This window comes from Bufo bufo, chromosome 2, assembly GCF_905171765.1.
Source record: "Bufo bufo chromosome 2, aBufBuf1.1, whole genome shotgun sequence".
Classification (NCBI taxonomy): Eukaryota; Metazoa; Chordata; class Amphibia; order Anura; family Bufonidae; genus Bufo; species Bufo bufo.
In genome coordinates this window covers 133,737,057-133,761,334 of record NC_053390.1, presented here as the reverse complement: position 1 = coordinate 133,761,334, position 24,278 = coordinate 133,737,057, and the positions used below count along the sequence as shown (strand labels likewise).

At 38.1% G+C, this 24,278-nt stretch overlaps 1 protein-coding gene across 10 annotated transcripts in view; it reads left to right on the top strand.

Annotated features, from left to right (window-relative positions):
- Positions 1-24,278, top strand: part of MEF2C (myocyte enhancer factor 2C) — a 250,728-nt gene that overhangs the window by 204,708 nt on the left and 21,742 nt on the right. For 6 of the 10 annotated variants that reach the window (XM_040421524.1, XM_040421532.1, XM_040421529.1 and 3 more), the window contains 3 exons: positions 9,320-9,463; positions 15,860-16,037; positions 18,379-18,426. In XM_040421524.1, the coding sequence (XP_040277458.1) occupies positions 9,320-9,463; positions 15,860-16,037; positions 18,379-18,426 (370 nt within the window). Of the gene's footprint in view, positions 1-9,319; positions 9,464-9,526; positions 9,665-15,859; positions 16,038-18,378; positions 18,427-24,278 lie in introns of all 10 variants that reach the window. The other 4 variants (XM_040421534.1, XM_040421533.1, XM_040421528.1 and 1 more) reach the window with 2 other exon arrangements.

Here is a 24,278-nt window from a genome sequence, read left to right as displayed (position 1 = left end):
CTTCAGATGTGTTTTTGAAAAATGTAGCCTGGCTTGGATGTTTTTATTCGTAAGAAAAGGCTTTCGTCTTGCCACTCTACCACATAGCCCAGACATATGAAGAATACGGGAGATTGTTGTCACATGTACCACACAGCCAATTGGATCAAACAGTTCAGTGTTTTATTCACACTTTAGGCAAGTGACAAAACAAGCAGTCATAATCAAGCAAAAAGTCACCTTGCGGTGTTGGTGGTAATTCACACCATGCGGCAATTCTGCCTCAAAAAGTCCTTGCTGATAGCAGCACCAACCTGTTTTCATGCCAAACAGATAGCAAGCCTTCATCCAGACACAAGGCTCCCAGATCCCAACACAGAGACTTTGCTTCTGAACCCAGCTGCCTATTTAAGGACAGCCAGGTGCTGCCAAAACCCGGACCAGCACTTAAAATACGGTCCGGTATTTAACCTCACTTGGCTGTAAATCAGCCCAGCAGCACATGCTGGGAGGAAAATATCTGTTTTCCCAGACAAAACCTCTCACTGTGTCACAATATACAGTGCCTTGCAAAAGTATTTACCTTGATTTTTTTGTATTTTGGTGCCTCACAACCTGGAGTTAACATGGATTGTTTAAGGATTTGCATCATTTAATTTACAGAACATGTCAACAACTTTGAAAATGTTTATTTTATTTTTTTATTGTGAAGCAAACAACAAATAGGACAGAAAAAGTCAATGGGCATAACTATTCACCCCCCTAAAGTCAATACTTTGTAGAGCCACCTTTTGCGGCAATCACAGCTTCAAGTCGCTTTGGATAAGTCTCTATGAGCTTGCCACATCTTACCACTGGGATTTTTGCCCATTCCTCCTTGCAAAACTGCTCCAGCTCCTTCAGGTTGGATGGTTTGCGCGTAACAGCAATCTTTAAGTCTGGCAACAGATTTTCTATTGGATTGAGATCTGGGTTTTGACTAGGCCATTCCAACACATTTACATATTTCCCCTTAAACCACTCAAGTTTAAACCACTTTAGCAGTGTGTTTGGCGTCATTGTCCTGCTGGAAGGTGAGCCTCCATCCTAGCCTCAAATCACACACAGAGTGGTACAGATTTTGCCCAAGAATATCCCTGTATTTAGCATCATCCATCTTTCCCTCACCTCTGACCAGTTTCCCAGTCCTGGCTGCTGAAAAACATACCCACAGCATGATGCTGCCACCACCATGTTTCACTGTGAGGATGGTGTTCTTTGGGTGATGAGATGTGATGTGTTGGGTTAGCGCCAGACATATCGTTTTCTTTAATGGCCGAAAAGTTCAATTTTAGTCTCATCAGACCAGAGCACCTTCCTCCATGCATTTTGATAGTCTCCCACATGCCTTTTCGCAAACTCACAACGTGCCTTTTTGTTTTTAGCTGAAAGTAATGGCTTTCTTCTGGCCACTCTGCCATAGAGCCCAACTCAATGGAGCGTACAGCTTATTGTCATCCTATGTACAGATACTCCAGTCTCTGCTGTGGAACTCTGCAGCTCTTCCAGGGTTACCTTAGGTCTCTGTGCTACCTCTCTGATTAATGCCCTCCTTGACCGGTCGTGAGTTTTGGTGGGCGGCCGTCTCTTAGCAGGATTGCTGTTGTTCTTTCCATTTGGTTATGATAGATTTGATGGTGCTCCTGGGGATCATCAAAGATTTGGCTATTTTTTATAACCTAAACCTGACTTGTACTTTTCAACAACATTGTCCCTTACTTGTTTTGAGAGTTCCTTGGTCTTCATGGCAGTGTTCGGTTAGTGATGCCTCTTGCTTAGGTGTTGCAGCCTCTGGGGCCTTTAAAAAAAGGTGTGTATATGTAATGACAGATCATGTGACACTTAGATTGCACACAAGTAGACATCATTTCACTAATTATGTGACTTCTAAAGGTAATTGGTTGCATCAGAGCTTTTTATAGGCTTCCTAACAAAGGGGGTGAATACATACACACATGTCAATTTTCTGTTTTCTAATTCTAAACAATAGTTTTATTTATATATTTTTCTCATTTCACTTCACCAACTTAGACTATTGTGTTCTGATCCATCACATCAAATTCAGATTAACAAAACATTGAACTTAAGGCTGCAATGTAACAAAATACGAAAAAAATCAAGGGGGTGAATACTTTTGCAAGGCACTGTATATATATATATATATATATATATATATATATATATATGGAAAAGATTCAGTAAAACTTGCAAATAAAGTCCAGAAGAATCCAATCAAAAATTCATACTTTATTATCCAAAAATGACATGAAGAACTTTAAAATACACCCATGTGGGTCATCTGATTTTAAAGCTCTTAACGTCACGTTTTAATTAAACTATGATAAATCCGAAACATGCAAGATGTTAAGATTATATTGTGACTCAGGCTGGAGTTTGTTACTTTGCATTATATAGACAATATTTTTAATTAGATTTCTCTTGACACGCTAGACAATACTCACAATGGACTTCAAGTGAACTGATGAGCTGGGATCTGGATTCAATAAAACTTGTAATTTATACATTTAAATGTCTAGTATTTCTGACTTCATTGTTCATAAGGAATATGTTATCAGTGACTGTACACACTTACACAGAGAATGCGATAAATCACTGATAACACCTCCCCTGTGTACAGATATCAGTGACTGACAGCTATCTCTATATACACACTTACACAGAGAATGCAATCATTCACTGACAACAACTCCCCTGTATACAGATATCAGTGACTGACAGCTATCTCTGTATACACATTTACACAGAGAATTCTATCAATCACTGATAACATCTCCCTGTGTACAGCTATCAGTGACTAACAGCTATCTATGTATACACACTTACACAGAGAATGCTTATAATCACTGATAACACCTCTCCTGTGTACAGTTATAAGTGACTGACAGCTATCTATGTATACACACTTACACAGAGAATACTGTCAAGCACTGATAGCACCTACCTATGTACAGATATCAGTGACTGACAACTATCTCTGTATACACACCCACACAAAGTATGCTTATAATTAGAGTTGAGCGAACTCGAACTGCAAAGTTTGGGTTTGTACAGAACTTTGCGAGTTCGGGTACCTAGACTTGAACCCGGACTTTTTCACTGAAGTTCGGGCTGGGGTTCGGTGTTCGGGTGATTTTATTATTTTCCGTTATAACATGGTTATAACCGAAATTAATAGCTTTCTTAAAATAGAATGCTAAATAAAATGTCCATTCAGGGGTTAAAAAAAAAAACTCACCTCACTGCAGCCGATATCTTCTTTTCTTCAGGACCTGCAAAAGGACCTGTGGTGACTTAAATGGGGTCCGGGTTCGGGGTGAAGTTCGGGTCAAGTTCGGGTCCCGAACCCGAACTTTGACCGGATGTTCGGCCAAACCCGGCAAACCGGAAGTTCCACGGGTTCGCTCAACCCTACTTATAATCACTGATAACACCTCCGCTGTGTACAGCTATAAGTGACTGACAGCTATCTCTGTATACACACACACAGAGAATGCTATCAATCACTGACAACACCTCCCCCATGGGAAGGGATTAATATTACCATAAGTCAACATTTTTATACAAGGAAACAATATTCAGAAAGGTAAAAATTACCTTCTTCTCTTTATGTCACTGCGATCTACAGCAACAGGCTTAGTTTGTCTAAAGTCTGATATCCCACCATATCCCACCTAGACAATATATGGAACCTCTACAGATTCATACTTCAGAGCCTTAGGTTCTCTGTGTGCCGCCATATGGTACTCTTCCAAGGGAAGTATATCTCTGCAATATGACATTCAATGGAATCTGCCATTTTTTTGTATGATTCTGACTGATCTACCCTCTGTATGAAATTCGAGGCATGTAGAGGTACAGTGGGGTCTCATAGGACCCGCAAAACTATGGTGTTGTAAATCCTGGTGGTTTTACAGAGTCCCATCAGTGAAAGTACAGAGGAGTAGGAAGTGGAAAATTGAGGTTAAAAGCAGTCAAACTTGAAACATAGAGTTAGACTTTAAAGATCTAATCTGACATTGTGCTGAGCTGTGCACGCTGGTAATAATCTACTGTGTCTACTTCTTTAAGTACACGTTCAGTACACCTCACAAACATGTTTATGCGTGTCAGCATCTGCTGATAATAGATTGGAGAAAATGTATTTGTACGGTCTGCTCTGTGTGGTATTTTCCCATAAGTGTTTACTTTAACATTATACCGCCATATCTCTCCTAAACATGTCAATCTCCAAGTGAAATGCCCTTAATGATTTTAGCATTCTACCATACTGTGTTACCTCTAGTGTTATACATTTATTTCTCTCTCTTTAATTAGCATTTCTTACCATGCATATCAAATTAATTTTTTCATTTCATAAATCCGAAAATCAATGTATATATTTTTTTCTATAGGTTACCAAGAGCAGCACTTAAATTGCACTCTTCATTCATCTATATTATCATGTATATATGATATATACAGTACAGATCAAAAGTTTGGACACACCTCATTCAAAGAGTTTTCTTTATTTTCATGACTATGAAAATTGTAGATTCACACTGAAGGCATCAAAACTATGAATTAACACATGTGGAATTATATACATAACAAACAAGTGTGAAACAACTGAAAATATGTCATATTCTAGGTTCTTCAAAGTAGCCACCTTTTGCTTTGATTACTGCTTTGCACACTCTTGGCATTCTCTTGATGAGCTTCAAGAGGTAGTCCCCTGAAATGATTTTTACTTCACAGGTGTGCCCTGTCAGGTTTGATAAGTGGGATTTCTTGCCTTATAAATGGGGTTGGGACCATCAGTTGCGTTGAGGAGAAGTCAGGTGGATACACAGCTGATAGTCCTACTGAATAGACTGTTAGAATTTGTATTATGGCAAGAAAAAAGCAGCTAAGTAAAGAAAAACTAGTAGCCATCATTACTTTAAGAAATGAAGGTCAGTCAGTCAGCCGAAAAAATTGGGAAAACTTTGAAAGTAAGGGCTATTTGACCATGAAGGAGAGTGATGGGGTGCTGCACCAGATGACCTGGCCTCCACAGTCACCGGACCTGAACCCAATCGAGATGGTTTGGGGTGAGCTGGACCGCAGAGTAAAGGCAAAAGGGCCAACAAGTGCTAAGCATCTCTGGGAACTCCTTCAAGACTGTTGGAAGACCATTTCAGGGGACTACCTCTTGAAGCTCATCAAGAGAATGCCAAGAGTGTGCAAAACAGTAATCAAAGCAAAAGGTGGCTACTTTGAAGAACCTAGAATATGACATATTTTCAGTTGTTTCACACTTGTTTGTTATGTATATAATTCAACATGTGTTAATTCATAGTTTTGATGCCTTCATAGTCATGAAAATAAAGAAAACTCTTTGAATGAGAAGGTGTGTCCAAACTTTTGGTCTGTACTGTATATATATATTTTTTATATTTTTCTTTTATTCTTTTTTTTAATCTTGGGTATACATTTTCTGCTTGCTATGATGTGTTTAATATATATTAAGGCAGCTTTATCAAAACTGGTGTAAAGTAGAACTGGCGTAGCTGCCCAGCAACCAATCAAATTCCACCTTACATTTTCAAAAGGAGCTGTGAAAAATTAAAGGTGAAATCTGATTGGTTGCCATGGGCAACTAAGCCAGTTCTACTTTACACCCGTTTTGCTAAATTTCCCCCATTGTCTTTATTAAAGGGAACCTGCCATCAACTTTATGCTGCCCATACTAACAACAGCATAAAGTATATGAGTTGATTTCAGCGGTCGGTCATTTAAAAGTTAAAAGTAAGTGGTTGCCAAGAACCCAAATCACAATCATTGCAGACTAGGCCTGGAAAAGAGTCATGGCCATCTGAGAAGAGTCATGGTTATTCATTAATTCCTGCTCTCCCTCCTGCCTGCTGATGACTGACAGGCTTCTACCTAGTTTTCTCCCTTTCTCTCTAGGAGAGAACTGCCAATCATCAGCAGATGGGCGAGAGAGCAAGAGATTATGAATAACAATGACTCTTCTCAGGTAGATTTGACTCTTTTCAAGGCCTGGGCTGTAATGATTATGATGCTGGTTCTCGACAACCACTTACTTTTAGCTCATGAGTGACTCACCGCTGAAATCACCATTTCTGTTACTATTTTATGCTGCCCTCAGTGAGGTCAGCATAACGTTGATGACAGGTTCCCTTTAAAGAACCGCCACTTTCAGGTATTCTGATAAGTTCAAAGCAAACGCAACACTTCGGGCAATAAAGGCCATGTCCTTTGTCAAGCTTATGTGTGTAATTCAGTACAGCGTGATGGCGGTAGCATACCCTATACCAACCCTTCTCAATACAATACATAAAAACATCAATATCTCCAGCAGAATTTCCCCAAAATCAGTTATGGTTCCAATGATTGCTCCAACCATTGCTTGGATAACTGCGGTAATTCTAGAGTTCATACAGGCCGACGAACGCTGACCCCCAGGGATCCGTGTACTTATCAGATGGGACTTTTGTAGGAGGAGGTAATGCAGTACAGACCCTGCGGACTGGGGAGGAGCTTCTTGACTCCCCTTTGAGTCACTTTTAATTGTGTGTTGATGTCTTTATACATTGTATTGGGAAAGGCTGGTATATGATATAAGATTTTCAATTAAGGCCCATGTTTAGTGACCAGCTAAATACTAAGGGGGTCATTTATCAAACTGGTAGTAGAACTGGCTTAGTTGCCCATAGCAACCAATCAAATTCCTCCTTTCATTTTGGACAGCTCCTTTGGAAAATGAAAAGTGGAATCTGATTGGTTGCTATGGGCAACTAAGCAAGTTCTACTTTACAACAGTTTGATAAATGACCCCCTAAATCTCTAAATACTACATAATACTATTAATGGCTTCTTTAAAACTTATACCACAAGCCAGCAATCATTTAGTATTAGGGGGTTTACTCTATCCTGTCTATAACAAAGAGGTTATTGATAGGGTTTGACTGGCATCTACCAGTGGTGCCTGACTCACATTGGTGTTTTTATGTGCTGTTTGTGGAGGTGTTTATCACGCTTTTTTCTATTATGCTAATCTCATTTCAATAAAAATTATTTTTCAAAATGTTGTAGTAAGAACAAGCCACAGAAAGCATTGATATTCCTATTTCAGAGGTTCAGTTCATTCTAATGTTTCATTGAATGCATTCAATTGACCAAAATAATATTTTAAGTAATGTAGTGTGCATGCAGGAGACTACTCAGCCTTTCAAAGTACTGCAATGATCCCTGCTTCTCCAGCACATTATTTCCAACCATTAATTTCTTTTTTTATATATATATATATATATATATATATATATAAAAATCCTGAACTATATATATATATATATATATATACAGTACAGACCAAAAGTTTGGACACACCTTCTCATTCAAAGAGTTTTCTTTATTTTCATGACTATGAAAATTGTAGATTCACACTGAAGGCATCAAAACTATGAATTAACACATGTTGAATTATATACATAACAAACAAGTGTGAAACAACTGAAAATATGTCATATTCTAGGTTCTTCAAAGTAGCCACCTTTTGCTTTGATTACTGCTTTGCACACTCTTGGCATTCTCTTGATGAGCTTCAAGAGGTAGTCCCCTGAAATGATTTTCACTTCACAGGTGTGCCCTGTCAGGTTTAATAAGTGGGATTTCTTGCCTTATAAATGGGGTTGGGACCATCAGTTGCGTTGAGGAGAAGTCAGGTGGATACACAGCTGATAGTCCTACTGAATAGACTGTTAGAATTTGTATTATGGCAAGAAAAAAGCAGCTAAGAAAAACTAGTGGCCATCATTACTTTAAGAAATGAAGGTCAGTCAGTCAGCCGAAAAATTGGGAAAACTTTGAAAGTAAGGGCTATTTGACCATGAAGGAGAGAGATGGGGTGCTGCGCCAGATGACCTGGCCTCCACAGTCACCAGACCTGAACCCAATCGAGATGGTTTGGGGTGAGCTGGACTGCAGAGTGAAGGCAAAAGGGCCAACAAGTGCTAAGCATCTCCTTCAAGACTGTTGGAAGACCATTTCAGGGGACTACCTCTTGAAGCTCATCAAGAGAATGCCAAGAGTGTGCAAAGCAGTAATCAAAGCAAAAGGTGGCTACTTTGAAGAACCTAGAATATGACATATTTTCAGTTATTTCACACTTGTTTGTTATGTATATAATTCAACATGTGTTAATTCATAGTTTTGATGCCTTCATAGTCATGAAAATAAAGAAAACTCTTTGAATGAGAAGGTGTGTCCAAACTTTTGGTCTGTACTGTATATATATACCGGTATATATCAGAAACTTTAGTCAAAGAGAAGCTGTCACCATGAAATGCAGTGCAGTCTGCAGGCAGCATGTTATAGAGCAGAAAGAGCTGAGTGGTTTGATATATAGTTTGGGGGAAAAGATTCAGCAAAACATTATGCATTTGATCACTATATACATTTTGCAGTCCGCAAATCGCAGATCAACAAAATAAAGATGCCATCCTTGTTGCATACAAATTTTTTGCTGAAACATTGACGTCAATGGGTTGGTGTGCTTTTCGCATCAATATGTCCATTCTTCAAAAAGACAGAATATGTCCTATACTTATCTGCAAAATGCAGACCATGGACCTATTCAAGTCGATGGGTACACAAAAAATGCTCACACGGACTGTATCCATGTTTTGCAGACGGGGTTTGTGCACCACAAAACGGACATGGTTGTTTTATATATATATATATATATATGCTCTTTCTCAGTTAAGGAGTCTTATGAGTGGTTCTACTTAGGGACTGACTTCCCTGTATCAGTGTCTATACAGAGAAGGCTGATTAGGACCTCCCACATGACTCCTTAGCTAAGAATGAGCAGAGTTTTCCTTTCCGAATTTTTTTTTTTAACTTTTGTTGAATCTTTTCCCATAAAACTATATATCCATCTGTTCAGCTCCTCCTGCTCTAAAGCATACTGCCCTAAGATCAGACTGGATATTCATGGTCACAGGTTCCCTTTACATCTCTGCTCTATCAAAGCTCAATTTCCCAAGTGGCTGGTCCTATCAGTGATCGATAGCATTCTCAATCACTGATAAGATGGCCTCCATGTACAACTGAACTCAGAAATAATAAATTACCAGTTTTTCCCATCTTTTACCATAAAACTGCTCAGCTCCTCCTGCTCTATAACTGGCTTCTTGCAGATTGCACCGCCTTTCGTTGAGACAGCTTCTCTTTAAGCTCCTGAGCCCCAGCTTGTATATAATATAATGGACTGAAATGTCCAAATTATCTATTTCAGACATTGAGAAAGAAAGGCCTCAATGGGTGTGATAGTCCAGATCCTGATGCAGATGATTCTGTAGGTCACAGTCCAGAGTCTGAGGACAAGTACAGAAAGATTAATGAAGATATTGATCTAATGATCAGCAGGCAAAGATTATGTGTAAGTACCTTGACCGTCTATTCAGTTTTTGATATATCTGTGATATTTCTCTAAACCTGGCAGGCACTGAACAAGAAAGAACACAAAGGCTGTGACAGCCCTGATCCCGACTCCTCTTATGCCCTCACCCCACGCACTGAAGAAAAATATAAAAAAATTAATGAAGAGTTTGATAATATGATCAAGAGCCATAAAATACCTGTAAGTACCTAAGGTGACATGGCTGGTCTGCTAATTACTGCTGACGTAATACCCCTTAACCCTTGCAGTGCTAAATCACCACTGAAACATCTAAATTGCTACCAATCTCCCTAAAGATCATTTAAAGGCCCCTCAATGCAAGAATTACAAGGTCTGATGAAACTGTGCATATTAAATAGGTTAATTTTAAAGGTTCTCTGCTTATAGTCTATTTAAAAGCAGCCAAAGACCCTTAGCTTTTATATAATTAGGCGTACATGCTTATATTTCAGTATTTAAATAGATTTTAGGAACGTTACTTTGAAAATTGGACTAGCTTTATGCGAAAAATTCAGATAAGGCATAATTCGGTCCTTTGCAGACTGATGCTGAATACTTACATCTACATTAAAGGTAACCGTCAGTAGAGCAGACCCCTTTAAATGAAATAATAGACAACATAAAAGCTACTTAACAAACCCCATCTATTACTAGTATAAATTAGTGCCCTAAATCTAAATTGTTCTACAAGCAAATAGCGTGCCACCTCTAAATGAGACCGTTCTGCCTGTTTATAGAGGACCTTTCACCAATCCTGACATTCCTGTTTTAATAGTTTCATGTATTCCCCATGTAATAACAGTTCTGGAACATCTCTTCTTATGGCTCTATGTTGTGCCGTTCCCTTATTATTTGCACTAGAGGTTATGAATGAATTGCTATTAGCCTTCAGTAAGGGTACAGAGGGGAGGTAACCAGTTGGGGGTGTGTACCTGCACAGTCTTACTCTATCCAATCAGTGCTGCAATTTTCAGACTGTGCAGGTACACACCCCAACTGGTTACCTCCCCTCTCTACCCTTACTGAAGGCTAATAGCAATTCATTAATAACTTCTAGTGCAAATAATAAAGGAATGGCACAACATAGAGACATAAGAATAGATGTTCCAGAACTGTTATTACATGGGGAATACATGAAACTATTAAAATAGGCATGTCAGGAGTGGTGACAGGTCCTCTTTAAAGTACCCACTGCTTTAAAAAAAATCCTCTGGATGTAGAAGACACCTGTGCTGTATCCAGGAGATGTTCTCCTTTAGAGGAAAGGTTCCTCCATATAATAGTGCCCAGTCGAGGTGTGGCTCAATTCCTATATTTTATGATTCATAGTGAATCCAACAGAATAAGTCTCCATGTGAGCTGGAAGACATATGTAAGTACAGTATATACACCATAGACTGCTATGGGTGATGTACTAGGGCTTAGTATGACTTCTACAGGATGTTTAAAGCCGTAATATGGTCATGCACATGACTCCAGCCCTTTTGGAGATTCTAAGGTCCCTTTTCAGACGAGCGAGTCTCACGCATCAGGCTCGAAGCGTGAGTATGCAGCAGCTCCCGTCCTGCCCTCCCAGAACTGCCGGGGTCACATAGCATTATATTGATTTATGATGCTTTGTAACCCTTACAGTTCTGGAATGTATTGGATAACACTGACATAATGCTGTTAGCTGGTGTAGAGTTCAGCTCCAATGTAGGCCGGTTTATGGAATGCATACTAGTATATTGGACAGGTTGTAGGTGGCCCCGTCTCTCCTGCAAAGCGCCATCCTTCCCTCTAAGCCTCAACAATTTTCTCACCATTTTTGAAAAGCACTAAGAAGCTCAAAAAGTCACAAAATAATAATACAAAACTTTTTTCCAGTAAGGTTTTAATAAATGTGCCCCTAAGTGACTAAACAAGATGCAATATCATTTCAAAATAGCTTCTGGGCACTAAATATACCCCTAAATCATGAGCGCTAGAGGGTTAAATGCTAATAGCGATGACTGCATGAAATCCCTTTACTAGGGCACAACCTTGTGAGCGTGCTGGGGTGACACTACGGCTCTCCTAAGCTTTGCTTTCTCTATGCATTTTGCCAGCCCTCAATGAATTCAGATGCCTTGCCAGTCATTTAAGAGAAATAACTTTGCATGAGCGTTTCAGTGTTATGTTTTTGATGTAATGTATAATGAGATGCATGTTTACATGCATATGAAATCATCTAATGATTGATTGTTTTTGTGAGTGGGAAGACATAAGTATGTAAATGTACGCTGTGGTTTTTTTTTCTATTCTCTTTCCATTCTGTTTAATGTACAACCGTCTGCTTCACACGGGTAACAGTACAGTAAGCATTGAGTACGGGAGAATTTATGTGAAAAATGATCAAACTCGCTTTAGCCATGGCTTTAGTTACGCCAAACCTATGACAATAAATTGGCATTTGCCATGAGGTCAGGTGTGTCTGTAAAGGCTTGTATAGTTTCCAGATGGCAAAGTCAAACTCTTAGATCTCCTTCAAAAACACTTTACTAAAATCCCTGCGTTACTACTGAGTCTTATAGGCACAGTCTCTTCTCTCTATGAACCATAAGACATTATTAAGGAGAAGAAGGTAGATTATTCCAGTGCGCACAGATGCATGCCAGTCCAGATTATTTTACTTGCCCGCATCCCTGACAACTTTGGGAATTATGTGTTTTTGAAAATATTTTAGAATATATAGAGAAAAAATGAATCCATGCCATCCAAAGCAATGACACACGGTAAGAACATACCACAGGTATACATACAATAGAGGCAGTCTACGCAGCTTGCTATGGGGCCTTTGTAGAAGTAGTGGAGTGTAAAGTAGGTTAGGATTTCAGATTTAACACCTACAAGTCTCATTCATTGTTCTCCACATCAGACAAGCTCCTGGTCTACTTTTACAGACATAGGCGTACACCACATGGCAATTGCGCCAAATACATTATTATGCACCATTTCATAAATTTGGCACAACCTCACAAAGCAAAGACGGACTTAAAACTGACACCATAACCACTACAAATTCTCCCCCTGAAAGTTTTATACCCTCAAATGTATAAGCAATGGTGTGAACTTGGATTAGAGTTGGAACCGTATTTGAATTCCACTGTGGTCCCCACTCTGTTCAAAAGGTCCCTATACACATAGGTATATTGTTGGTCGAATGGTCCATTTTATATGGGGTTTTCCCTTAATATAAAATGGATAGGGACCTTCCAAGAGAAGGATTGGGTGAGTTTGATTTTTTTGTCCAATCCATTTGTTCTCTCAGTAGAAGAACCACCAACGGTGGTGTCTGCCAGCAGCCTTCTCCTCTTCCCACCATTGAAAACACATATACATTTGGACAAGGAAATTGAGAGAGATAGTGTTTGGCCAACAGCTATAGAGGTTGTATGGACACCTTAAAGGGGTTTTCCAGGATTTTAACATTGATGATCTATCTTCAGGAGAGGTCATTAATATCAGATCAGCAGGGAACCGACACCCAGCATTCTCGCCGATCAATTGGTTGAAGAGAAGACTGCGCTCCATGCGAGCGCTACCTTATCTTCATTGTTTACCCGCTCGCCGTCGACATCACTGGGGTGAGCAGATGTCATAACAAGCCGTTCCATTCACTTCAATGGGATGGCTTGTTCCTATACACTTGAATAGGAAAGAGCCATCCCATAGAAGTCAATAAGAGGGCTTCTAATTACACCTGCTCACTGCTGCAATGTCAATGGTGAGCAGTTAAACAATGAAGGGAAAGTAGCGCTTGTACGGGATGCGGCCTTCTCTTCAACCAGTTGATCAACGGGAGTGCTGGGTGTCGGATCCCTGATGATCTGATATTGATGACCTATCCTGAGGATAGATCATCAATATTAAATTCCTGGAAAACCCCTTTAAGGATGCTTCTACGGTATTAATATATTTAGAGCACCAGAAATATATTTAAAAACCCAGAAGGCCATGCATATACATTGTATGTATACTGATAACATCTCATTATGGTACCTCCCAGTAAGACGTCCTAATAAAAAAGATGTCCACTAAAGTGTACAACATGGCTGCATTAAAAGGTATGCTATAATACTACATAAAGGAACACATTGAGGGACCAGGCACTTTTTGATGTAACTCAACTTATTTAACATATAAGACATCATTTCTGTTTAAAGAAGTCAGAATGGCTAGATGGAGTAGTCTTAGTGCTATTTACAGTACCATCATAGATAGTAAATTGAGAAACATAACCAAAATATATAATGTTTGAAAATTATACCTTATACCTATAGATCTCACTAATGTACTGCATGTTGAGCTGTATACTGTCCAGTATATGGTGTATGTGCGTGCATACATGTCATTCCTGGTTAACTGTGCTCTTCTGTGAATTCAGAAGTCATCTCGGTGCTTTTCCATCTGTGCCACCCAGTTGAGTTGCCCTCAAATTCTTGGGTGACGGGATAGTTACAGTATGTTTTCACACAAGCTCTTTTAGATGCTTATGTAGCAGAGATGCAATTTGAGAGCAATGACACGAGTGCCTTTTAAAACCCGTGTTGATCACAGCAGTAGCAGCTGTTGGCATTGAGGTGGACAGGAGGAAAGGATTACTAGCAGGCGGGGAGAGAGGAGGTTTAGAAGAAATCCACAAGTCTTAGAATGATTCACTTGTCCTATGCTAATATTGATTGGAGAGCACAGATCACAAATATAGAAGGAATGTCAGCTTCACCAGAGTAGCCTGGAATGTGCAGAAGTCTCAAAGTACAGTAAACATGACTGTACATTTGTATGAGATCATTATCATAGCTAGAAGCTAGGTGACCATCTTATCTAGGATTTATGTGCTATGCTCTTCACGATTAAAAGAGGGGGAGTCAAATAAATGGCTTAATATGTCAGAGCCGCTTTTCAAACAAAATATATGGACTCTGAAACCTCGGCAATGAAAACCATGAAATAAAACAAATGGAGTCTAGAATCAATTACTAACCTTGTGCTCCACAAAAGGGCAATTCAGGCTGTGGTTCTTGTGGTTTTAAAGTATAGGGTGTCCTGGTCTGAGGGCTGGACATTGCCATTTTACACAGGAAGGATGGCACCATCAAAATGACAGCCTCACAGACGCTCTAAACACATGGCACACTAGATCCATTTTTGGTTTGTCTTGCCCACCTGACCACAAACTAGGGGTGGTAAGAAAACACAGCCCTGCAGTTAAAATGCACAACGGTATGCCTTTGCTCATGCAGAAAGAAAGATCCATTGAAAAAGCTGAGCTGTGGATATGAAACATGGGTTATATCTTTAACCACCAGTACGAAAAAGAACCTGACTTCTCCGTCCATAAGAAAACATCGCATGTGCCAACAGAAAAAGCTGGCTATGGCACTTCATGAAAAGGGTCGCTCAGGTTTCCTCAGAAATTGCCTAAGGACATGAATTTTGTGGTTCAAAAACATCTGATAATAATTATACTTGCATTTGTACTTTTGAGTAGAACACCATTAGAGTTCTTTAGTAAAATGGCTTACAATTAAAGAAGCTCATCTTATTACCAGAGAAACGTTTGTGGGTCATTGTGGGCAAATACATGTTTGTCTTATGGCGAAAAGCAGAAATTACCAAATAAGATGACGGTTCCTACTGGTACATAGTAAATATCTGATACAGATATGAGATAGATAGATAGATTCTATAAATTATTTTCTGCAATACATCTGGTGTTAGCAGCAAGAAAATCTTACCGTAAATATGCTGCACTGTGAAAATCCTTACATGATTTTCATTTTTTTTTTCATATTATTACTTCATTTTTAATAATGACTTTAGAATCAGGTAATAGTTAATTCTGAGTAGTAACGAAAAGTATCTACTGTGTTATAGAGACTTGCAGCAATGATTTTGTCCAGTAGTAGTCTGAGTTTGTAAACTAGTCACCATTCATGATTTATTTTTTTACATATATAGATTTTTATATTATTTTTCTATGACTATTTGCAGGATCTTATGACATAGAAACCTTTATAATTAATAGAGGTTATGCTTGCAGTACATCAAACTTGAAAATATTACATATGAAATAGCCTTTTTCATATTTTTGATGACAAAAATGGGGCATAAAATCCAAAATATAATTAGCTAAACTAGTTGGAATAAAAAAAATACAGTTTAAAGAGAAATAGTCTAACATTTTGTGTTAATGTCAGCTAGAAAAAAAAAGCCTACCTGTGGTTTATAGCTGTAGAATATTTTTTACTTGCACATTTTATAATTTAATTGTAATTTTCATAGTTTTATTGATTGCATTCCTATATAAATTAATAAAATAGTTGTATTTATGCTTCTCTTTTTTTTTCACAGGCTGTTCCACCTCCCAATTTTGAGATGCCGGTTTCCATCCCAGTCTCCAATCCTAACAATATGGCTTACACTAATCAAGCCGGGTCACTGGGTAACCACAACCTTTTGCCATTGTCCCATCAAACCTTGCAGAGAAACAGCATGTCTCCTGGCTTGACACATCGACCACCAAGTGCAGGTAACACAAGTAGGATTCTGTAACAGTGATGCAAAAATTGAACATATGGGGCATCTGGGCCTGTTTATGACAAGGCCATATTACAGCTCCATGTAGGAACCATATACTGTAGGTCTGAATCCCATCTTAGGAGATCAGAGAAACCTTTCCTAAAACCTTGGCGCTAAACATACAGCTTAGACATGTAGCTATAAAATGGCATTGTGTACAAGCCATTCATTTCACGTTTGCAGAAAATTAAACTATATGAATTAAATAGTATTTTTTATATTGTTTGAGCTTTACCAAATAAACCAAAAATAATGTATATTGTACATAACATTTTGACTTGCAGTTATCACACTAGGCACCATTTTGGGCATTGCTTGAAGATGTAGGTCCCAGTTTTACGACTCTCACCTATGTCCATCACAGGGGTCCCCTAACATCTTTACCTCTATGCCATCCACTATCTGCCACATCCAGATAGAGATTCAATGGAGAGGTGTGCAGCCACTGGTTGAGAGAGCGTGATACATGGGTCTGGGGATTCCTGCTCAGGTCCCACTTTTGGGACATGCACCTATAAGGTATCTTTGGCATATTTTGTGGATATGCCATAAATTATTATTGTCACACTAAGCACCATTTTAGACATTGCTTGAAAATACAGGACTCCCATGACAGGGGTCCCCTAACGTCTATACCTCTGTGCCATCTGCCAGCTGCCACATCCAGGTAGAGATTGAATGGAGAGCTGTGCAGCCACTGGTTGGGAGAGCATAATACATGGGTCTGGGGATTCCTGTTCAGGTCCCACTTTCACTTGCACCTATCGGGAATCTATGACATATCCTGTGGATATGCCAAGAATGTCCATGGCGGGAATGCTCATTAATTCCATGGATCAGTCATCCAAAGCTAATTTGATGACTATCTGTATTTGTTTTGTACCGATACATTGTGATCAGGAAGATCTAGGGTGATATTTTGTTAATGCTGCTGTACAAGGATTTAGGGTTTTCCTTTTCTTGCAAGTCCACCACAGATTTGCCACCCATTTTAATGATAGTGACCATATTAATAATACAAAAGTGACGTTATGCAAATATTAAGAGATTTGCTGTAGTCTTTGCACTTGCATATTTGTTATCCATACAGACTGGAGACAAATCTTAAAAGCAGTTTTCCGATTGTTTTATACTGATGAATTATCCTCTGGATAGGTCATCGGTATTTGATTGGCGATGATCAAACACCTGGGATCCCTGCTGATCAGCTGTTTAAGGAAGGCTGTGACACTGCCCTCCTTGCAGCTTACCAAGCACAGCACTATGCATTGGGTAGCGGATGTACTTAGTATCGCAGCTCAGCCCCTTTCCCTTAAATGGGACTGAAGATCGCCTAGCCATGTAACCAATGAACATGATATCACTGGCCTAGGAAAGTCTAGGAGGAGGCAGCTCACTGGAGCACCATAGCCTCCTAAAATAGCTGATTATGGGAGGTCCCGGATATCAGACCACCACCGATCAGATACTGATGAAGTAGCTACGTATAAGTCATCAGTAGTGATCAGCGAAGCAAGCTTCAGATGCTACATCCGAAGTCACTTTGTTCCAAACTTTGGATTAATACTGATAGAGATCCGTCTCCTTAAGGTATTGAAATGTATGGGCTCCGATGAGTCGAAGTTAGTTATTCGCAAAGTTGCTTGTGACTTCGTTTCAAGTTTTAAAGTGGTTTTCCATTTTAAAAATAAACTACTGAAGTTATTCAATGAAGTCACTCTCAGTCACACTCAGAAAACCCCTTTATGCTCATATTGTGGTTTTTCTATATGGAATGGAGAATGTTTTGCGTATTAGTTGTCTAAAGCTTATAAACGTTGATATGAAAAAATATAAGAAAAGGAAGTGTTAGAAGTAAAATAAATGTTGAGCATCCCCTTTTAATGTCTATAAGATCTGTCAGGAGTAGTGATAACTGGCTAGATTGGATGACACACATAATCAGATCCTTGGATTCCATCACTAGTTGTGTGTTCTTGTGTATAAGCAAGAGAACTGGCTTTGTGTCGGTATGTGTATAATTAATGTATTTTTTTTTACATTAACTGCTCATGATAAAAACATAAATGATTATGTTTGAATTCCACAATATGGCTATATATAGACAGAGATTAGAAGCAAACCCATGGGGTTATTTTTTTTCTAATCTCTCTATTGCAAATACACAAAGTTCATAGTACAAATTCCTTCACCGGACTTTTACATTTCATGGAAGAGAGTTAAGATGTGGTATCTGTGGTGAGTGGCAGCAATGCTGACTATGCCATTTTTTTTATTTTTTTAATTCTTAGGTGGTCTGATGGGTGGGGACCTCACAAGCGGTGCAGGCACCAGTGCAGGTAAATCATAGATTTCAGTACTTTCTAACCTGCTCAAATTCACTAATTACTGGAAACGTAAATTCCCTTTCCAGACAAAAATAATTAGAGAGTCGCCAAATTTTATAATCCCAATTTATCTCAAATGTGAAAGCAGATGTGTGTGTATGCTTACATACACATTTATATACAGTACTATGAAGTTGTGCGTAACTTGTTAGGCTACTGCAGTGCGACGAGTTAAATTCAACAACTATGTGTGCACAGTATGTACACGTGTATATGAATTTAATTGGTAAACCTCTGCATTTTATAGCTCTAGACCAGGCAAAGAATCATGCCCGAGATCTGCAACAATATCAGTATGGTACAATGTGTCATAGCGGTGCTGAAGATCCTGAGATGGCCTGACACCAAAATGTTCCTCACCCAAATGGCTTCTTCAGGATCTGAAATTTTCACGTTAGTAGGCTTAGCTCAGACCCAGACCATTCCACCTGCCAGATTCTATAGCAGTTGACATGCAGAATTGTCAACAATCTATAAAAATTGGGAACTTTGTCCATAAAGAAAAATAGAACATTTGTGGAATTTTTTTGGGACACTGTAGGGACTTGTGCAGGTTATTGAGATTATCAGCATTTTAAAGTAATTAAATGCTGCTTTTGTTAGTATCACAGGTCTAAACAATATATTACTTGCAAGTTATATTTAGATTTTGGTTTCTAAGTTTGTCCAATTCTGGGTAAGGCGGTTGTCCACCCAATACTTTTTTTTAACAAAATGGTAAAATTGCTTAAAAATAAAATGTTATACTCACCACATTGATCACATGCCACTCCAGTTCTGATTCTTCTTAGATCCCTCACTGATTATTACTTCCTGATCCCTCTCGACACAGAAATGCGACCACACAGCTGTTTACTGGCTGAAGTGGGTCACTACTGTGGCTATTGACAGGCTGATTGGTCACATTTTCTGAGTTCATATGGACTAGGAATTACAGAGTCCAAGGGGGGATCCTGGAAGCTTTGAAATGGGAGCAGCAAGGGATCAGTCAGGTGAGCATGACTTCATTTCTTTTTTAAGACATTCAGAAATTTTTGTATTTTATTTTAATAGCCAGAAAACCCTTGCAAGTTTTCCATAAAAAACAAAAAGTAGGGAGATTGGCATCCATGTTGTGCTATTCTATCTTTTGGGTCATCTTGTGTTTTGAGCAGAATATAAGCATTACAGCTAGTTGGTATGTCTGAAGAAATAAAATGTATTATCCTAATGAGAAAGATTAATACAGATATGCCAAAAGGGTTGGGATAATAATAATAATAATAATAATAATAATAATAATAATAATAATAATAATAATAATAATAATAATAATAATAATATTAGCTGTGGGATAGCTCTTGTGATTTAAAGGGACACTTCCATCAAAAGGGGTATTTTTTATATTCATAGAAAACAATATTTAAGAATTGTTGGCTGCTTTCTTTTTTATTTCAGCTTTACTATACCATTGAAAACTAAATGCAAAATATTGTCCTTCTGTAGTGCTTATCATAGAGAGCTAAAACTCCTATATAGATAGGGACTCTATTGTCTATGTATTGCTGCTAAGCGGGGAAGATGTTATCTGCAAATATAATAGTAGCTTGTAGTAATTGAATAACAGTATGACAGTTCTATTATTCTCCTGATCGGCAAGAGATAAAGATGTCACAGAAGAGCATTGTACTTATCAGTGTAATTTGTGATACTCTAATTGATTCACTCACCTCCTTCCCTCTCTGACCACGGTGATGGTCTGATTTAGAAAGTTAAGAGAGGCTGTTTGCTAAAAGTCAAAACAAAGAGCCAAGACAGGAAGTAGACTACATGGAGTGACTTCAGAAATGAAATCCAGAAAACCATCCACTCACTTTTTTGGATTTTTTTTTATAAATAAATAATTAATATAGAATACTCACATATAGGATGCTAATATGTGAGAAAAAAAAGTTAATGCTCCTTTAAATGATATATAAATGAAATGATGCTCCCAAAGCTGTGACCCATTATCAAGAATAGTCTTTGTTTATTATGTAGTATGGCTAGAGCAGGGACAAGGATCTCTGTGCATTGAGAGGGTATCGATAAAAAGACTTGACAAGAAGACAAGTTCATTATAAAGTTGAAGCTGTCTCCCTAATAACTTATCAGAACAATACATCTATTTATGTCTGGTGTACGTCTTCAGTACAGTCTCAGAGTTGGCAAATGTCTTTGTCCAGTGTCTCCCTTAATAACAGAGAACTCTGTATGGTCTAAGTTTAATAGGCTTAAGCTGGTGGTGATATAATCATGTTTTGTAATCTGGAGGTTCATGATCTTTGCTAAAATTGGAGATGAGGTCCAATTTTTGTTTTGTCTATGTTTATATTTCCATGGAAAAGTCAGTTCAGCTGCATAGCATACTGAACATTTATACTATTTTAAGCCTTTACTTCTGTGCAATAGAATGATTTTCGATTATATGTACATAAACCAAAAGGGCATTGAATAGAGTTCAATTTTCAAGCCCATTAGAAAATCTTCTGGTACAATGCATTAAGAATAACTTCAAGTTCATTTGAAAACATAAGAACAGTGAATGCAAAAGAGAAGAAATATTTATTGTTCCTAAAACAAAAACGCCACCAGAGTTGGCACCATAACTTGGCCTCCTACCTTCTAAAAGCCATTGGTAGCATTGAGAACACTATAATTGTACCTTGAGTACAGCAAATGATATAGAGATTAAACTAACATTTAATAAACCAGGTAATTTCTTAGCCATACAGAAGAACCAACCACAAGATCCAATTGCCAACAAATTTCAACAAAAGATGATCATTTTTGACGATTGTGGTCATCGAACGAATAATTTAGGATTTCCAAACTTATGTCATATATTAAAAACTCATGGACTCATTAAATAATTGGTCCAGGTTTTGAACAGTCTCATTGTTCAAACACCCCACTCTGCATTTCAGAACTTTTTAAAAACATACACTTTAAAAATTAGACTTTCTGAGTTTCAAAAAAGAATGCTTAATACCACTATGCACACAGTTGTAAAAACATGTAAGTGTGTCTCTTTGGCCAAGTTTCCTAAACTTAAATGAACATTGCTTTACATTTATAATCAGTAATTCACTGTAGACTCTATGCAGGTTTCCTGCAGGGAAAATATAATGCATGCATTCCAACGCTTCTGCCACACACAGCTTGTAATTTACTCTATGATTTTGCCTGTGAAGGGAGGAGCAGCAATTTATGGTCCTAACCACGATCTTTTGATCTCACATTTGTAGTTGACCACAAATAAAGTTCATATATTATTCAAATGAGGCATTCTTAATGACTGACTATATCATCCTCAATAGATAATATGCAAAACATCTCGTCTGTGTGCAATCATATAAATGGGGAGAAAACCTTAGAAAAAGTAAAGGATCTAAGCCAAGACAATGGACAAGAAATATGACTCATGTATATATAGTCATATTGAAAGAGAAGTCCATGGATTGCAAGTGAATCTTAACCATGTCCAAGAATACTATAAAGAAGATATTCGATATATTTATATATTTTACCACATAATAAATGTGACTTCATTTGTTCTTTTGAAGACTTTCAAAATACATGGATAATCTGTTCCAGATATACCATAAAATAAGAACACAAAATAGCTGTAATAATTGATCTCTTGTTTTTGACTATCTGATACTGTTGCTTGGTCTCCAAGGTCCTTTCGAGTAGCCATTGTCTGGAATTGAACAATCCATTTCAATTTGTGCATATATCAAGAAGAAGCAACTTATCGGTCCGATTGTAACTTAGATAGTGGAAGACCTATGGAGGACATATGCATTTTAAATGGGTTTCCAAGTTGGTCCAATTTTGGTTAAAGAGGTTGTATTGTATGGTAAAAATGGCTTAAAAAAATAAAATAAGTCCTAACCACCTCAACAATTCCCCGCTGCTCTCATTCTGCATTTTAAAGAGTTTTCTAAGTGTATCCAGTTTAGGGAGTTGCCCAGCCAATAAAATCATTGGCTTAAAAATAAGTCAGAATTATCTCAACAATTATTCCCATCCTAACAGCTTCCTAGGTTAGGGTTACTGCCTTATCCCTCGCGATTCAGAAATGTAAGCACTCAGGCAGTCACTGCTGACTGTCTAAGCAGTGACATTTCCTATGTTTATAGGGACTAAGAAGTACATACATCAGTGGGGAATCCAGGAAACTTTGAAACAGGAATGGGCAAGGGATCAGTGAGGTGAATATAATTTTTATTTTTTTAAAGCCATTTTGACCACTTTTAAAAACATTTTACTGGCTGGAAAACTCTTTTAAGTTCTCTAAGACAAAAATAACTTCCCATTCATCCCGTCCATTCAACAGATAGCTATCAGCATAAAATCCAAAAATCATCTAACATCATTTCCACCTTATCACTCATGGGGTGATCTGTAGGTTCCTGTTGTAATCACAATGATTGGCTGCCTGGGACATGTGAAGTAGGACAACACATCATCCCATGATCTGGCAGAGATAGTAACATAGTTTAAAGTCTGAATATAGACATACTTCCATCCAGTTCAGCCTGTTATCCTACAAAGTTGATCCAGAGAAAAAAAAAAAACTCATGAGGTCAATTTTCCTTATTTTAGTGAATATAATTCCTCCCCGACTCCAATCAGGCAATCAGAATAACTCCCTGAATCAACAACCCTTCTCTAGGAACTATAACCTGTAATATTATTACACTCCAGAAATGCACCCAGGCTCCTCTTTTAGTGAGTTCACCATCACCACCTCCTCAGGTAGAGAGTTCCATAGTCTCACTGCTCTTACCGTAAAGAATCCTCTTCTATGTTTGTGTAGAAACCTTTCCTCTAGTCATAATGGATGTCCCTTTGTCATAGTCCTGGGTATAAATAGATCATGGGAGAGATCTCTGTACTGGCTCCTGATATATGCTCTGTGTTTTCGGATATTTCCTCTATCAAATAGTGAAACGCAGGCTACAGGAGGAGAGAAAAAAAAGACTGCCTCCCTGTTTTACCTGTACATGTCCACAGGAGGAGGTGAAAATGGACTTCTGTGCATGTTATCAATACCCCCCTCACCAAACAGTCAAAATCTACAATAAAAATATACATTTTCAGAAAGTTTTTTCCCCAATTTAGATGTTGGGAGTGGGGGGAAGGGGCGTTTGAACTTATTTTAAACACAAAAGAAACATGTATTGTATTTAACATATCATACTCCGGGTATACCAGTGAAAATTAATTGTTTTGTACTAGAATACATTTATTTAAAAGGCATTTTACTTAGTAAATGTAAACTAATTCGCGATAAACATTCCTATAGCAAGATGATAGCATTACTTGTTCATTTATGTAGGAAATGTACAAATGATTATAAGTACCCAGCATTCATTACAGATACGATGTAATTCAAAAGCCTTGACACAAGCTAGCGTCCTATGATTAAAAAAACACTTTACAGAGTAGTTGCATAATCAAGTGGTGAAAACAGGTGATCATAGCCATGGATATAAGATGTGAAAGTAAAGCAGCAGGAATACGATATTGTGGCAGACAGTGGAGAGGTTTCATACACTAAGCCATGCTGGTAAATTACTGTATAGACAGCTGTTGGTTATGTGGGTAAGACGAAAGATTTGGTGAGGATGCCTGATATTTCCCCAATGAACCACTAAATCTGCCCACATCTGCAAACGACTAGTATCTTGGTAAAGTTTGGATTTGTAGTTAATCTTTTGCCGCTGGTGATTTTAATAATATTTAAGATGTATATTTTATCTGTTATTTTCAATATT